Here is a 17,560-nt window from a genome sequence, read left to right as displayed (position 1 = left end):
AAGACTTCTGAGAAAATAACTGTTAAAGTGAGGTAAATAAAATGGCAGAGTTTATGTCGTGATGGAAATATATAGGAGACTCTTACATTGAAGAGTGTTGAATGTGAAGAATAGCTGTCATTCAAACAGTTCTAGGAGAATAGCCTGCTCCAACTCATAGTAGTACCTGAGCTTCCCTGAAGTGTCTTTTTCTGCTTATAAGGATATCTCTGACTGAATTGTTTAGATTGAAATTTCTGCTTCTCAAACATGGTATAAGGAGGGATGATGAGTGATGAGCTGTTGCACTGACCAGGGAAAATATCTGGCTTGGTTAATTCATTTGGTCTCCTCTGAGAATAGTGAGGATATCTTTTTTTTTTTTTTTTTTTTTTTTTTAATGTTTATTTTGAAGACAGGGAGAGACAGAGCACGAGTGGGGGAAGGGCAGAGAGAGAGGGAGACACAGAATCCAAAGCAGGCTCCAGGCTCTTAGCTGTCAGCACAGAGCCCGACATGGGGCTGGAACTCACAAACCATGAAATCATGACCTGAGCCGAAGTCGGTTGTTCAACTGACTGAGCCACCTAGGCACCCCAGTAATGAGGATATCTTACATTTAAATTCAGTAAATACTTTTGTTTTGTGTTTTGGGAATTACAGTTCCCTAAAAAAGTCTTGGTTACATTTGGGTCGCTGTTTTGTTTCTCCTAGTTGTTGTTGTTGTTGTTGTTTCTGTTTCTTCTTCTTCTTCTTCTTCTTCTTCTTCTAAGATTTTATTTTTGGGGGCACCTGGGTGGCTCAGTCTGTTAGGCATCCAACTCTTGCTTTCGGCTCAGGTCATGATCTCACTGTGTTGTGAGATCAAGCCCCTCTTTGGGTCCTGCACTGGGCGTGGAGCCTGCCTAAGATTGTTTCTCTCCCTCTGTCCCTCCTCTGCTCGTTCTGTCTCTCTCTCTCTCTTTCTCTAAAATACGTGTGTGTGTGTGTGTGTGTGTGTGTGTATGTTTTTATTTTACTTTATTATTTTATTTTTGAGAGAGAGAGAATCTTTTTGGGGGGGTAGTTTCATTTTATTCTTAACAAAAGGAAAATTTAGGTTTAAGAGAAAGTCTTTTAGTTTGTTAAGACATGTTTGATGGTTAAAGTCTTTTTTTTAATTTTATTTTTTTTAATTTACATCCAAATTAGCATATGTAGAGAGAGAGAATCTTAGGCTCCATGCTCAGTGTGGAGCCCCATGTGGGGCTTGATCCCACAACCCTAGGATCACGACCTGAGCCAAAATCAAGAGTTGGACGTGTAACCAACTGAGGCCACCCAGGTGCCCCAGTATTTTATTTTTTTAAGTAATCTCTGTACCCAGAATGGGGCTTGAATTTACAACCCGTAGATCAAGAGTTGCATGCTCTACCAACTGAGCCAGCAAGCCACTCCTAGTTTCTTTTGATGATTCAGGATGGCATTGGTAATAAGATTGTATCTTGAAGATGCAGATTTGGTTTGGAAGATAACAAAGCTAGAATCTACTCCATCTTGGATATTCTTGCTACCCTTTGCCATAGAAAGAAACAATCACTTTAGAAAGCGTCTGTGAATTTCAGGCTGCTGATTGTTGTAGCTGATCTTCCGTTTAGGACTTAATTCCTGGCTATAGTATATATATGCCATGCAAACCATTGACAAGAGCCCTTAATTTAATATGTCTAGTAATAACCTGGTACTTCCTTTCCCTCTCTTTTTCCTTCTTGGGGGCACTGAAGTGTTTTCTAATTAATCCCATTATATTTAGAGAGGAATAAGTTCTTTTTTTTTTTTTTTAAATGTTTATTTTTGAGAGAGCGCAAGCAGGGGAGGGACAGAGAGAGGGGGACAGAGGATCTGAAGAAGGCTCTGCGCTGACAGCAGTGAGACCAAACTCACAAACCATGAGGTCATGACCTGAGCCGAAGTTGGATGCTCAATCGACTGAACCACCCAGGTTCCCCGAGAGGAGTAAGTTCTTAAGGCACCAGCAGCAACCCTGTGACTAACTTCACTTCATCTTCTAAGCTTCTGTCTAGGGATCTGGGTAGTGGATCACTGTCTCTGGATCTCACCTTAATACTTCTCTCTCACCTTAATACTTCTGGCTAATAGAAATATTATCAAAACCGCTTACCAGAGACAGACCATACATTTGGCTCCAAATTTTATAGCTATCAATAGGAAAAAACACAGAGTGTTTCCAGTGATTCACAGGGTTCAGAAGGTAAAAACTTACAAGTTGATCAGCAAAAGCATAATTATTTTACATCTGGGGACCAGAAAGAAAATTTCCCAATGGGTCCTCATAATGCAGTAATATAATAAACAATAGTATACATCTTTACCAGAACTCAGTCGTAAATTCATAAGTCCCATGAGGTTAAGGATCTTTGTCTTACTCATCTCTGTTCCCAATGCCAGAACAGTGCCTAACCTAGACACTAAGTAGATATTTGAATGACTAGTGGATGAATGGATTAATTTTGTGGTATTATTTAAAATGTTGATGGAGGAATGCCTGGGTGACTCAGTTGATTCCAATTCTTTTTTTTATTTTTTTTAATGTTTTTATTTATTTTTGAGATAGAGACAGAGCATGAGCAGGGGAGGGGCAGAGAGAGAGAGGGAGACACAGAATCCAAAGCAGGCTCCAGGCTCTGAGCTGTCAGCACAGAGCCCCATGCGGGGCTTGAACTCCCGGACTGTGAGATCATGACCTGAGCTGAAGTCGGACGCTTAACCGACTGAGCCACCCAGGTTCCCCGATTCCAATTCTTCAAAAAAAAAATTTTTTTTATAACGTTTATTTATTTTTGAGACAGAGAGAGACAGAGCATGAACGGGGGAGGGTCAGAGAGAGGGAGACACAGAATTTGAAACAGGCTCCAGGCTCTGAGCTGTCAGCACAGAGCCCGACACGGGGCTCGAACTCACAGACTGCAAGATCATGACCTGAGCCGAAGTCGGCCGCTTAACTGACTGAGCCACCCAGGTGCCCAGATTCCAGTTCTTGATTTCAGCTTAGGTCATGATGGTTTGTGAGTTCAAGCCCCACATTAGGCTCCAAACTATCAGTGGAAACTGATGTCTGTAATTCAGTGAAAGCAATTCCTCAGGGGCCTTTATAGTTAGTACCTAAGATTGGGTCTACAGAGTTAGACTTTGGATCCTTGCTCTGTTCCCTTGGATATTATCTAGATATTTTTGGTGTTGTCATTAATTGTTAGATTTAATGAAATCAGTAAAGCCTGGCAGCATAAATTTTTTTTTAGGGTCTTAGAAGAAGATGGTTAATAATACTTGTTGGAGAAGACTGGTTTTGTCTCATTACTTACTCTGCCACACTTTAACCCTAAATCTACTCATCATTCCAAATATTCATTCACTTTGCAGACAAAGGGAATTTCTTTGTTGTCTTGGTAATGGGTCTGATTCTTACCTACTTTTTTTTTTTAAAGTTTATGTTTGAGAGAAAGAGTCAGAGTGTGAGTAGTGGGAGGAACAGAAAGAGGGAAACACAGAATCTGAAGCAGGTTCCAGGCTCTGAGCTGTTAGCACAGAGCCCAACGCGGGGCTTGAACTCACAAACTGAGATCATGATCTGAGCTGAAGTTGGATGCTTAACCAACTGAGTCACCCATGTGTCCCTACTTTTTTTGTTTTAAGTTTTTATTTATTCGCTTAAGTAATCTCTGTACACAACTTGGGACTTGAATTCATGGTCCTGACATCAAGAATTGCACGGTCTTCAGACTGAACCAGCCAGGCACCCCAAGATTCTTACCTACTTTTTTTTTTTTTTTTTTAAATTTTGAGAGAGAGAGACAGAATCTCAAGCAGGCCCCGCACTGTCAGTGCACAGCCCCACATGGGGCTTGAACCCACAAACTGTGAGATCATAACTTGAGATAAAATCAAGAGTCAGATGCTTAACTGACTGAGCCACCCAAGAGCCCCCTTACCTACTTTTGATGACTTTGCTTCTAATGTAGAAGATAAATAAATGGTATTATTATCTTCGGAATTTTGTTGGTGGTCTCAGACTTTGTTTCAAAGACCAGGAGGAAGGTTGCAGTAGAAATAATAGTTATCATTTATTGAATATTTATATAATAGTCCCTATATACAAGTGCTTTCACACATGTAATTTATATCTCAGGGTAGTCTTGAATGTCTCAGTCTTTTCTTTCTAGAAGGCATTGTTTTCTTTATGTTGCCTGAGGATTTTCCAAATATGAAAGGGAAACAAGAAAAGTGAATTTGGAAAGTTGAAGAATTTGTCTGAAGAGCTTAGTTTAGAACTATCTTATTCCATGATGGAAAATACATTGATAGTGATTCATGGGGATATTTGGCTTTTTAAATACATACCTTGCTTTCTGTCCTGTGTTTTGTATATGGGCTCTCTCATCTTTTGCACAACTCTCTTATTTTTATCAACGAGCTTTTAAAAAGAAAGACAAGGTAGTTATTGGGAGATAGAAGGATTATGTATGCTGAAATTACTGGCTATCAGTCAGTTGGCTTGCTCTTTAAGTCTTCAGGATGGGGCAAGTGAAGTATATGGATCAATCTGAACATCCAGTGCCTGTGTTTAGTCAGTAAGGACAGGTTCCTTTTCTGGTTTTGGATACAAGTTGTATGTTTTGAGGAGTTTCCACTTGATAAGAAATAAGGGCACTTTAGATTCCAGCACTATTCTTCCCACACAGGAGCATACATGGGAAAAAAAAAGGATTTGTTAGTGGTTGAAGGTTTGCGGGAGGGAAGTGGGGGGAGAATCAAGACGGGAAAGGTTTGCAAATGCATATGACACTGAGCTAGAGGGGTCAGTGCTGCCTGCAGATGCACAACCCCATTTGTGCACTTGAGCATGGCCTGAGGGAGTATTGGACTGATGAATGCAGAGAGAGATGCGTTTTGATCGAGGTAATTTCCCTCAGATGGGTCTCACCATCCCATGAATCAAAACCTGTCAGCAAGGAGCTAAAGATGGAGTGAAGTTTATTGTACGTTTGTTTCCATGCGACACCGTCACGCTAGAAGGGTCAAGTGAGAGAGATCATTAGAACTGTGTTGATTTACTGGGCCTGTTGTGCACTTTCCCTGCAGGGCAAGGAGGAAAGAGGCTTTAGGAGGGGAGCTGAGGGGCTCTGGGTGGGGAGGGAAGGGCAGGCATGCACAAAATAAATAAAACCCTCACTGGTCTCTGCGGGTGAGGGGTGGGCAGGCTGTTTGTAGGGGGTGGGAGGTGGGGGATCTGTATTGTTTTTTTTTCCCCCTAGAGCCCCTGGTAGATTTGCAGCAGATGCTCTGCCTGGATCTCCAGTAGAGATACCAAAGGTCTGATTAAAAAGGGAAGCTCATGAAGAACTCTCTGACCCTAGACTTAGTGGCTAGAGAAGTGTGCCCCCTCTCCTTTCTTTTCCTCCCTCAGTCTTTCCTCACCTCTTAGTTCAAAAGGAAGCACAGGAAATTTAATTTGGAAGTGAAAATCCCCATTTCAGGATGTAGCAAAATAGAGAACCAGAGGAAAGGCTGTCCCACACATTCTAAATAGACATAGGCTTTGTGATGAGATTTGTGAAGGGAGCGGCCCCAGGGTTTGCACTGGGGGGGGGGGGGGGGAGGAGGGAGAAGGGCTGTGTTTCAAAAGTACCATCTCCCTGTCTGTAATTTGAACTTGCTAAAAGTACCCCTACCTCTGAATTGAATGAAAATAAGTATATAGTGATAGTTCAGCAATATACGATCTAGTCTTGCCTTTCCTCATGACGGGTGTGGATGCTCCTTTTATTACCCCTAATACCGTGCTTGGCCTGGAGACTTCATGAAATTGAGAGCTTTCATCTAGAATATTCTATAGAGATTCTCATTTTGAGTGCTCCATTTTTATCTTACTTTTATCTACATGGTGGTAGATGAAATCAAGAAAACTTTTCCTAGTGACTTCGGTAAGGAAAAATATATGAGAGCTGTGTTCATTGGAAACCTTCCTAATTCTTTTATTACAGTTCAACAGATGGAGTAGCCAGTTAGGCAAAATTAGAAACAAATTCAGTTGAGAAAATCTTTAGTATAAGATTACGAACTGGAGTCCTTTCCCTAGATCCCTAGTTAGTTACAGTGTGGAGGCATATGTTATGGTAGAAAAGAGGATGGGATCCTAGCATTGACCCAGGTTATTTGATATGGAAATTGTTGAAGTAGTTTACAACTACCTTTAGCTAAGGGTCCTAGTAGTCCATCTTCCTTTAGGAATTAAGCAGTTCTTCCATTCTGCTACTGTTCTTCCAAAGAAATGCTTATGTGAGATACCTGAGGAAATGGTAAAGTTAGGAAAGTGGGTTGAGTAAAATGTCCTGGGTTCCATTCCTGGCTCTGCCACTTACTATTTGTGAGACTTTGGTCAGGTTACTTAATTTCTCCAAGTCTTAGTTTTCTTATCTATGAAATGAATTTAGTCATAGTGCCTACTATGTATGTAATAGTACATACCTATTTAGTACAAACTTACCGTGTTTGAGATTATTATAAGAAGTAAATGAGGGGTGCCTGGCTGGCTCAGTTGAAAGAGCATGCAGCTCTTGATCTTGGGGTCTTGAGTTCAGGCCCCATGTTAGGAGTAGAGTTACTAAAAAAATTAATTAATTTTAAAAGTAAGGGTGCCTGGGTGACTCAGTTAAGCATCCAACTCTTGATATCCTCTCAGGTCTTGATATCAGGGTTGTGTGTGAGTTCAAGCCCTGCACTGGGCTCCATGCTGGGTTTGAAGCCTACTAAAAAAAAAAAAAAAAGTAAATGAGATAACTGCATGTAAAGAACTTCATACAGTACCTGGCATATAGTACGCACTCAGATGTTAGTGACAGTAATATCATTATTTTAATTTATGATTATTACAAACAAGAATACTTTTTTCTTCAAACCTGGCTCAGTGTTTTACAGTTTAGATTGCATCAATTATGTGCCCACTATGGACTTGCTGATGGTTATAATGAAAAAGGCAGAAAAAGAAAAACTATGTAGGCAATATTTTTTTCTTAGTAATACACTATGATTAAGTGAGAACTTATGTGTGTTGGATACTTCAGTCTTTCATAGCCACCAACCTTTCTTTGCTCCTTTCTTTTTCTTTCTTTTTTTAAGTTTATTTATTTATTTTGAGAGAGAGAGAGACCGTGCACAGGAGGGGCAGAGAGCAAGAATCCCAACCAGGCTCTGCACTGTCCGCGCGGAGCCTGATGTGGGGCTTGAACTCATGAACCGAAGAGATTATGACCTGAGCTGAAATCGAGTCAGGCGCTTAACTGACTGAGCCATTCAGGCACCCCTCTTGACTTCTTTCTAACTTACTAGAAGGCAGGTACAGCAAAAGGGAGAAAATAAACATGCTTCTCAAGCTGAAAGAACCAAAGTAAGACCAAGAAAGTATTCCTGCCTACTGTGTTCGGAGAACTGGACTAGTTAAACAAATTAAACGCAGAAGGTTGGATAGCTGCCCTGTTTTTGGCCAAAGTGGTGGCTTCTGTGGTCATAGGAACAAAGGCAACTCCTTGGGGATGAGAGTTAGAGGTTTTAAAAAATTCCTGTGTTTCTTGGGCGCCTGGGTGGCTCAGTCATTTAAGAGTCTGACTCTTGGTTTTGGCTCAGGTCATGATCTCGTGGTTTTGTGAGTTCGAGTGCAGCATCGGGCTCTGTGCTGACAGAGTGGAGCCTGCTTGAGATTCTCTCTCTCCCTCTCTCTTTCACGCTGTCTCTGTCTCTCTCAAAAATAAAATTTTAAAAAATTAATGTGTTTCTGTAGATCTCTTGATTGCCTTTCTTTTGACTGTCTTATACAACCTACTTTCAGACTGCAGGATATGAACTCTCTGGGGTTTAAAAAAAAAAAAATTAGCTCAGGAGCATCACACAGAAGTATGTTCGAAAGTTTGTTTGAACTATTGACTTAACCTTATATTGGTTACCTTTTGTAAATAAAGTCAAAGAAACTGTCCTAGCCCTTGGTGAGGGTGCGTATGTATGTATGGAGTAGAGGGTCTCATGAGATATACGGAGAGGATAGGATCTTTGTCTAGATGTGTGCCAAATTCTTTAAAATCCTTCTGGATGGAAGAACACCCAGGGAGCCCATCTGATTTTATATGGTTTTTTTTTTTTTTTTTTAATTTTTTTTTTAAGTTTATTTATTTTTGAGACAGAGACAGAGCATGAACAGGGGAGGGGCAGAGAGAGAGGGAGACACAGAATCGGAAGCAGGCTGCAGACTCTGAGCCATCAACCCAGAGCCCGATGCGGGGCTCGAACTCACGGACTGCGAGATCGTGACCTGAGCTGAAGTCGGACGCTTAACCGACTGAGCCACCCAGGCGTCCCTGATTTTATATGTTTACTAATCCCAGGGCTGTGGTTTTGATTATTGGTGATTGGGTGTGGGGGGGAAGGTGGAAAAGGAGAAAATAATTTTGTTTTGTTTTTGTTTTAAGATTTTAGTTTTAAATAATCTTTATATTCAACGTGGGGCTCGAATTTACAGCCTTGAGATCAAGAGTTGGATACACCAAGCCAGCCAGGTGCCCCGAAAATAACTGTTTAAAGTGGGGTAAATAAATTGGCAGGGTTTAGGTCCTGATGAGAATATATATGAGCCTCTTAATTTTGAACAGTGTTAGATGTGAACATTAGCTCAGTCATTAAAATAGCTATAGGAGAATGACCAGCTCTAATGCATACTAGCTGTAATATTCTCTCCAGTTATAGGGCAAATATCATAAATCTCTTAGAAGCTTGGGAAAGGTCCAGAGCATCTTTTCTCTTAGATGACTGCAGCTAATTTCTTGACTCCCCTTTTTTCAAAATCATTTCAAACTATTCAGAGCCTTCTGTGACTTTGCTGGGCATTCATAATGCTTGGCTTTCTTTGTATGTTCTTCAGAAACATCATTCTGGTGTCTTTCCCTTCTAATCCTTGGCAAGTAAATGGAACTTGTAAGCAGTGTTCAACAAATAGTTTGGGTGTCTCCTACTAACCTTTTGTCCTTAGGTGTTACTGAAGCCTCAGTGTTGCATATGTCTGAATTACAGAAGTTTTTTCACAGAAATTTGTTGTATGGGTATTTTGTTTGTTTTCTTGACTCCACGTGTCTTATGAATATTGAGGCCCTACTTAAAATTAAGTTTTTTGTCATTCTTAGGGATGGCATACTGTATGCTTGCTTGTTCAGTTAACTGTTTTTTTCTGTTTGTATGATAACTTAGTTCTTAGTGCAAGATTGGCTGGCATATTGTGACCATTAAGTTATAATTTCATTCTCTTTTGTCTTGTGAGTGGAAGCTCACTTGTTTCAATCCTCTTCTTTGTCCCTGAACAGTCTGAAGATGATGAGAAACTGAAAAAGAGGAAGGAACGATTTGGGATTGTCACAAGTTCGGCTGGAACAGGAACCACAGAGGATACAGAGGTAAAATATACCTAGACTGCTTCATAGAGCCCTTGAAAGGAAGTGAGGGTGAAGAAACATTATTTCCCCAGCCTACTACTACTACTACTACTACTACTACTACTACCACCTTTTTTTTTTTTTTTTTTTAAGTAGGCTCCACACCCAACTTGGGGCTCAAACTCACCACCCTGAGACCAAGAGTCAGGTGCCCCTCCCTGGCCTTTTTTTTTTTTTTTTTTTAAGTTTATTTATTTTGAGAGGCAGGGGCAGAGAGGGAGGGAGAGAGAGAATCCCAGCAGGCTTCACACTGCCAGCGTAGAGCCCAATGCAGGGCTTGAACCCATGAACCATGAGATCACGACCTTAGCTGAAATCTAGAGTTGGACAGTCAACCTACTGAGCCACCCAGGTGCCCCTTCCTCAGCATACTACTTAAGTGCCCAAGTAATAAGATCTTTTGTTCTTTGCTTGATATCTGTTTGGATAAAGTGGCCACACTGAATTCCATCAGTACATTTAATTCGGTGTTAAAGCCAATTAGCCTAGAAAGGAGCACAAGATTTGGAATCACAGAAGCTTGGATTTGAAAAGTGTTTTTGCCACTTAGTATTACTTACAAGTTATGGCACTTTTCTGAGCCTCAGTTTCATCATCTGGGAAGTAGAGATAATACTTACCTCGGAGTGGTATTTTAAGCATGAAATTATTCTATGTAAAAAGGGATGATTCTATGTAAAATGCTTGACACAAAGCCTATCATATTATATTTAGTAAGTAACAATGTGTTTGATTATGTGCTTGGCGTATTTCTTTGATTATTTAGTGAAGACCGTATCCAACTCAGACACTAGTTGTACCTAACTCCCCTCTGGTCAGTGGACTCAAATGAGACTTCTTGTTCTTACCTCTTTATTTATAGTTTTTTTGTTTTTAATTTTTTTTTTTAAGTTTATTTATTTATTTATTTTGAGAGAGTGCATGGGAGGGGCAGAGAGAGAGAAAGAGAAAGAGAATATCCCAAGCAGGCTCTGCACTGAACTCACGAACTGTGAGATCATGAGCTGAGTCAAGATCAAGAGTCAGGGTGCTTAACCAACTGTGCCACCCAGGGGGCCTCTGTTGTTTGTTTTTTAAAGACTTGTGTTTATCCACTGGAGTAACTCACTGAGTTAGCTGAGACCCTGAGCACTGGCAAAACTACTCAGAGCTTTGACAGACGATATTGATTTGGCTTAAATTTAAATTTAAGAGTACCAATAATGGGGGTCCTGGCTCAGTAGAGCATGGGACTCTTGATCTCAGATCATGAGTTCCAGCTCTACCTTGAGCATAGAAATTATTTAAAAAAAAAAAAAAAAAAGGTGTTTATAATGGAGACCAAGTATCACCTGAGGTTTACATAAAGAACTGTTGAAATAATATGTTTAGAATTCTAGGGGAGCGCCTGGATGGCGCAGTCGGTTGAGCGTCCGACTTCAACCAGGTCACGATCTCGCGGTCCGTGAGTTCGAGCCCCGCATCGGGCTCTGGGCTGATGGCTCAGAGCCTGGAGCCTGTTTCCTATTCTGTGTTTCCCTCTCTCTCTGCCCTTCCCCCGTTCATGCTCTGTCTCTCTCTGTCCCAAAAATAAATAAAAAAACGTTGAAAAAAAAAATATGTTTAGAATTCTAGAAACTTCTTGGGTGGTAAAGAATTTGCAATGTTCTTTCTTCCTTTAATCCACATTTACCTCTTTCCATCTACCTCTGGAGATGGACTTTATTGTATTGTTTTGTTAGTAGGCTGTATGCCCAACATAGGGCTTAAACTCATGACCCTAAGATCAAGAGCTGCATGCTCTACCAACTGAGCCAGCCAGGCAGCCCTGGAAATGACCTTTGAATATCTATTACCTAACACATTCAAAATCTTACAAAGTCTTTTTATGAATAAATATCAGAGTCAGTCTTGGGGAGCCTGGGTGTCTCAGTTGGTTGAGCATCTGACTTCAGCTCAGGTAATCTCAAGGCTGGCGAGTTCAGGCCCCATATCAGGCTTGTGTGCTGTCAGCCTGCCAGTGCAGAGCCTGCTTCATATCTTCTCTCTCCCTCTCTCTGCCCCTCCTCTGCTTGTGCTCTCTCAAAACTAAATCAACATTAAAAATAAATAAATATCACAGTCAGTCTTGTAAATAAACCCTGAAAATTTTACAATCTGATAAGTTTACATCTCTTTTAGGAAGAAACTTGAAGAAGTTTGTATTCTTTGTGCTACTAATTTAGAATAAAGCATTACCTATTTTTTGTTTTTTGTTTTTTTGTTTTTTTTTTAATGTTGATTTAGTTTTGAGAGAGAGAGTACAAGCAGGGGAGGTACAGAGAGAGGCGGGGACAGAGGATCCAAAGTGGGCTCTGCACTGACAGCAGAGAGCCTGATGGGCTCAAACTCACAAACCGTGAGATCATGACCTGAGCCCAAGTTGACGCTCACCCAACTGAGCCACCCAGGTGCCTCAGAATAAAGCATTACCTGTTATAAATATCAGCTTAATTACTGACTCGCCAGAATGAGCAGTAGTAAACTTAAAGGCTTGTTTTTCTGTTTTGTTTTGTTTTTAACATTTATCCATCTTTGAGAGACCGAGAGAGTGAGAGCGAACGCGTGTGAGTGGGGGAGGAGCAGAGAGAGCGGGAGACACAGAATCTGAAGCAGGCTCCAGGCTCTGAGCTGTCAGCACAGAGCCCGTTGCGGGACCTGAACTCACTGGCTGTGAGATCATGACCTGAGCTGAAGTCGGACGCCTAACCGACTGAGCCACCCAGGTGCCCCCTTAAAGGCTTGTTTTAATTGTAGTAAAACTACTCCCTCTTTGCCAAGGAAACTGTTGAACTAGTGGTATTCACTAAGGTGGTACATTTGGCTTCTCCAAGATAAGGCACATGAGGATTTTGTTGCTTGCCAAGGAATAGTGGCTTTTGTTGGGAGAGTCAGTGCATGTAAAGCAGTAGTAACATCACAGGTTGATGGAGTTTACATGAATCAGGTAACTTTTATTTGATTCCAAAGAATTGTGTCAGTCATCCAGGTAAAATGGGCTGGGCTTATATACTCTTTTTTTTTTTTTTTTAAGTTGATTTATTTATTTTGAGAGAGAGAGAGCGGGAAGGGCAGAGAGAGAGGGAGAGAGAGAATCTCAAGCAGGCTCTGCACTGTTAGTGCAGAGCCCGATGCAAGGCTCAAACTCCCAACCCGCAAGATCATGACCTGAGCCAAAATCAAGAGTCAGGTGCTTAACTGCCTGAGCCACCAGGCACCCCTCTATACACTCTTTTTTTTTTTTTTTTTTTAATGTTTATTTCTGAGACAGAGACAGAGCATGAGTGGGGGAGGGACAGAGAGACCGAGACACAGAATCTGAAGCAGGCTTCAGGCTCCGAGCTGTCAGCACAGAGCCCGATGTGGGGCTCGAACTCACAAACCGTGAGATCATGACCTGAACCAAAGTCGGTCACTCAACCAACTGAGACACCCAGGCGCCCCATTACACACTCTTCTTTTTAATCTAAATTAAACTTCCTGTGTGGATGGAATGAAAAAAAAAAAGTCCCCTCTGCTGGAGGCAGTAGTTGGAGTGAGGATGAAAGACTCAGTGCTGTTTGTGAGTCACTACCAGAACAAAAACATCTTTATCTCCTTCTCCCCCACTCCTCATTTTGTGCCTCTCTCCAGTACTGACTCCCTTAAGGAGATTCATATTAAGGACTCACTTCCCTCCCAGTTATTCTGTTAGCATTGTAGATTTATGTGTCCTCTGTGGATTTGGAGGCTTACCGAATAGCTGGTGGTTGGGGCTTAATGCCCAAAGGGCATCCTCCTCACTTTCTCTATGAAAAAATAGCATTGGTCAACTCTTTTCCTGTGAGATCTGTCATCTCCCCACTGACTGGAATACTCTCCAGCCTGTTAAGAGTCTATTGTTTCCAGACTAACTTGCTATAAGGCTGAGTGGCCCTCTCCTTCAGGGATCTATTTTTCTACCACTATTCTCTTCTTCCTCTTCCCCCCACTCCCTACTCCCCACTCCCTACAGTCTTCTCCCCTCCTTTCCCACCAGACCTTCCCAGCTCTAACTGGATAACTAGAGAGATTCAGGAATGAAATCTCTGGCTAGCAAGCTTAAGCCTGGGTCTTCCCTCCTTCTTGAACCTTGTGATAGCTCATGTGAGTTTGGATTAAAGCAGCCAGGAACCCAGGCCACTGTTGTCTTGCAATCTAATTTTTTTCTTCTTGCTTCTTCCTTATAGGCAAAGAAGAGGAAAAGGGCAGAGCGCTTTGGGATTGCCTGATGAAAACCTCTTAATGCTTTCTGTTCTCCAGTGGTTTCCATCTCTCTGACTTTTCTTGGTCATATATATAAATGCACAGTCATGTGCCTAGGTCCTGCCTCACAGTGAGAGAGCATGTACCCCGGGTACATCCAGGAACTTCAGCAGCAATTTGACTCATTGCTGTTCCAACTTTAAGGTTGTTGTTCTTGTGTTGTTTTTTAATTATTATTTTGCTTGTTAATAAAACACAAATAGAAAAGAAAACAATGCGTTTTATCAGATGCTCCTTTGAGTTCTTGGGGCCAGATTAGACTAGATAAGGGGGAGCTTCAGGGGCAAATATTACAGGAAATTAGCCATAAGGCCTTTATCCTTTACAAAAGAGAATAAGGAAAAGGATTTGAGTCTGTCCCTTTAAGCCTATTTATTCCCTTCTCTCATACTCACAAGCATCCTTTTATTCTTTATCCTCTATGAAGAGGCCAAGTTTCACCCTGACTCTTTGCTTTGGCAGGTTGGCGTGACCCGCAGGAGTAGAACATGGGGGAACCCTGAGTTTTAGGGGGTGCAAAGGATATAAATACAAGGGCTGATGATTGATAGTCTGTTAGGGAATGGAGTTCCGTGTCCCTATTAAGGAGACCAGCAGGACCCTATTTTCTTTTTTTATAAATTTTTTTTTCAATGTTTATTTATTTTTGAGACAGAGAGAGACAGAGCATGAACGGGGGAGGGGCAGAGAGAGAGGGAGATACAGAATCGGAAACAGGCTCCAGGCTCTGAGCCATCAGCCCAGAGACTGACGCGGGGCTCGAACTCACGGACCGTGAGATCGTGACCTGGCTGAAGTCGGACGCTTAACCGACTGCGCCACCCAGGCGCCCCTAGGACCCTATTTTCAAGAGTGACCTGGTATGATACTATCTGGTTGTTTCAGTCAGAGCCAATATGTGGAACCCTACTGGTTATGCAGTTCAGGAAAGGAGATGGGTCAGTTACCCCTCAGAGCTAGAAGAAAGTGTAGGGATTCAAAGCAAGACAGAAGATGGTCAGAGGTGTTAAGAATTGTTATCTAGGTCATTAGGAAGCAGTGGACTGGAGGCCTCTACTTTCTTTTTTTTTCAGTTTGTTTGTTTATGTATGTAATCTCTACACCCAGCTTGGGGCTCAGTGAACTCAAGATAGATCTGGAGATCAAAAGCATGCTCTTCCAGCCAGGCCCCCCTGGAAGCTTCTACATTCTATCTAATCAAATCCTGTGCTAATTTGTTGTCTTCTGTTACAGAAGTATACAGTTTTAGTGGTTGTGTTTCTTAGATATTACTAAAACTCCTTTTCCTTGCTAAGCCTCTTACTTAGGTTTGGCTCTAAGCAGGCTACTTGTTTGTATTTGATGTTTCACCTAGATTTGAGACATCCTACTTAATCTTTTTTGGATATGTTGGTATAGGGTTTCTCCTCTTACTCTTTATTTCTAGACATCTCTGTAAGGTTAGTTTTTGTTTTTTTTTGTTTTGTTTTTTAGAATAAAACTTAAATGCCTGGCACCTTACGTGAAGACTTTCATACCTTGATCAGATCCTGTGTTGCTGTGGTGTAATTCCTTATTTCAGTTTCTACTGAAAACCCTCCTGGTTTTGTGGTTAATAGAAAAGTAATGGTTTGAATTCCTTCCTAACAAGAATCTCCTTCCACAATGCCTCTTTGGTAGCTGAGTAGGATGGGGACCTAAGTTTAGATGTTTTAAAAAAACTATGCCTTGGAGAGCAGATCCAAAGATTGCCTATTTATTGTGAAAATTGCCCAATTTGAGACTTTGGAGAGGTGAACAAAAGGGAACACTGGTTAAACTTTTCCTTCCCTCTCTTCCTTCTGGCCTGTTCTGTTTGCCTTCCTTTTCTTTTCTCCAGGCCCTGATCTTGAGGCTAACTTTTCCTCTCTTTACTGTGTCTCTTACTTCATTTGAAAACAGAACCACAGAAAATTAGTTGTTTTGTAGCTTGAGAGAGACTATAGATTCAGTAAGGGTTTTCTACCCAAGGATGGGAAAAGTAAGAAATAGGTATAGGAATAGAGCACTGGGTCCTTCAGAAGTTTTCTTCACTTTGTCTCTTCATCATCATCTTTGTTAAAAAAATTTTTTAACGTTTGTTTTTGGGAGAGAGAAAGACAGTGTGAGCAGGGTAGTGGCAGAGAGAGGAGGAGACACAGAATCTGAAGGAGACTCCAGGCTCTGAGCTGTCAGTGCAGAGCCCAATGTGGGCCTTGAACTCAAGAACAGTGAGATCATGTGACCTGAGCCGAAGTGGGACGCTTACCTGACTGCACCTCCCAGGTGCCCCTAAATGGATTTTTTAATAACCTTTTTCATCCAATTCCAGCAGCTTTTATGTTGGTCAGAAGTCGTTCATCTCCAAACCTGATCACCAGATCCTCTTCCTGTCTCATTGTAGTCATTCCTTGCATACTTTTTGAGTGTATGAAAATTCAGGATGCCTGCCTTTTTTAATAATTCAAATCTTAACATAGTAAGTCCCTTTAAAAGCATCCAGGCTTGGAATTCATTATCTAAGATCCAAGTACCTTTCCTTTCTATCCCCCACTCGCCCTAGTGTAGCTGATCTAGGATCCAGATATAGTTAGCTGACTCCAGTCCTCTTTTCCCTGTCCTGAAGCTGTGACATTCTCTGCATACCTGGAAGCTCTTAATGAGAGAGTCTATAAAAGATGTGGAGGGAACTACCTTTCTCAGCTATAAATCTGTGCCTTTTTATGGTTCTCTGAGAACCATGGGATCGTTCTTTTTCTCCACCATCACCCCAAAATGCCCTTCCCCCTACTCCAACTCCTAGGAACTTCTGAAGATAGAAGGCTAGAAGTTTCTGTACTGGTGAGAGCTATAGGAAGGAAGACATGAATAAGAGCAGGACTTCTTGGGTTTGAGTCGTATTGCCATGTCTGACATGAGAAACAGATGAGGGGGAAGAAAGGAACTTAATATAAGGGAGAATAACTTTTTCTCTGTTCTCTTCCGTGTGGGCCTCTCACAGGTAATGTCTTCCCTCTGATTCTTGAAATCCACTAAAATCTAACCTCCCCCTCTTGCTACATGTCCACATTCTTGTTTTTTTACTTTCAAAGGGATTGAAAAATAATGGCAGGTTTCATACCTTTGCATACCCTTTGTGCCCAGGGTGATCCCAGCTTTCTCTTTAGAAATAAAGACAAAATTTTCTTGTCCTTTTCTTTCCCTGCCTTTAGTTTTTCTGCCTCTCAGATTACTATTACTAGAACAGATTAGAGTGGAATATTGTGTAGCAACTACTTAGATGTAATTCCTCATTCCTCCATACTAATTCTACTGGCTCAGATTGGGCAAATCATTCCATGACTTTCCAGACTACCCAGTAGCGACCCTATGAAAATTGATAATAGATTATGTATTCAGCACAATTTGTTTACCATAGTTTGCATAGTAATCATTCAGTAAACTCTTAATTTTACTAGGTGACTTACAGTGGAAATATTTCTTTTCCCTGAGTAGGTTCCAGCCAGAGGGTAGGGAGGGAGCTGAGTAGATTCATTTGACTGTGTTTGTGAGTGTATGTGCTCAAGCGCTGCTTGTGCAGATGCATGTAGGGATTCTGAGGGTGGGAAGAGGTGGGAGTCCTAATTGCTCCCATACTCCAGCTCAGGGGCAGGAAAGCTGACCTTGTGGCCTGGGGCATTGACTTCCCTGCCTCTGCCTCACTAAGGATCAGAAGCTATAAATGCCACTGCTTGCTGGTTCTTAGCATGGGG

The 17,560-nt window shown here is 41.5% G+C and overlaps 1 protein-coding gene across 2 annotated transcripts in view; it reads left to right on the top strand.

The window, feature by feature from the left end:
- SARNP (SAP domain containing ribonucleoprotein) overlaps nucleotides 1–17,560 on the top strand; it is a 53,724-nt gene that overhangs the window by 34,734 nt on the left and 1,430 nt on the right. Inside the window, exons 10-11 of one of the 2 annotated variants that reach the window (XR_008300277.1) lie at nucleotides 9,381–9,470; nucleotides 13,736–13,955. Coding sequence is in view for 1 of the 2 variants with exons in the window: in XM_015085123.3 (XP_014940609.2) it covers nucleotides 9,381–9,470; nucleotides 13,736–13,777 (132 nt within the window). In the remaining variant the exon portion in view is untranslated. Of the gene's footprint in view, nucleotides 1–9,380; nucleotides 9,471–13,735; nucleotides 14,027–17,560 lie in introns of those variants that run through there. The other variant, XM_015085123.3, reaches the window with a different exon arrangement.

This window comes from Acinonyx jubatus, chromosome B4, assembly GCF_027475565.1.
Source record: "Acinonyx jubatus isolate Ajub_Pintada_27869175 chromosome B4, VMU_Ajub_asm_v1.0, whole genome shotgun sequence".
Lineage (NCBI taxonomy): Eukaryota > Metazoa > Chordata > Mammalia > Carnivora > Felidae > Acinonyx > Acinonyx jubatus.
This window is presented reverse-complemented; position numbering and strand designations above follow the sequence as displayed.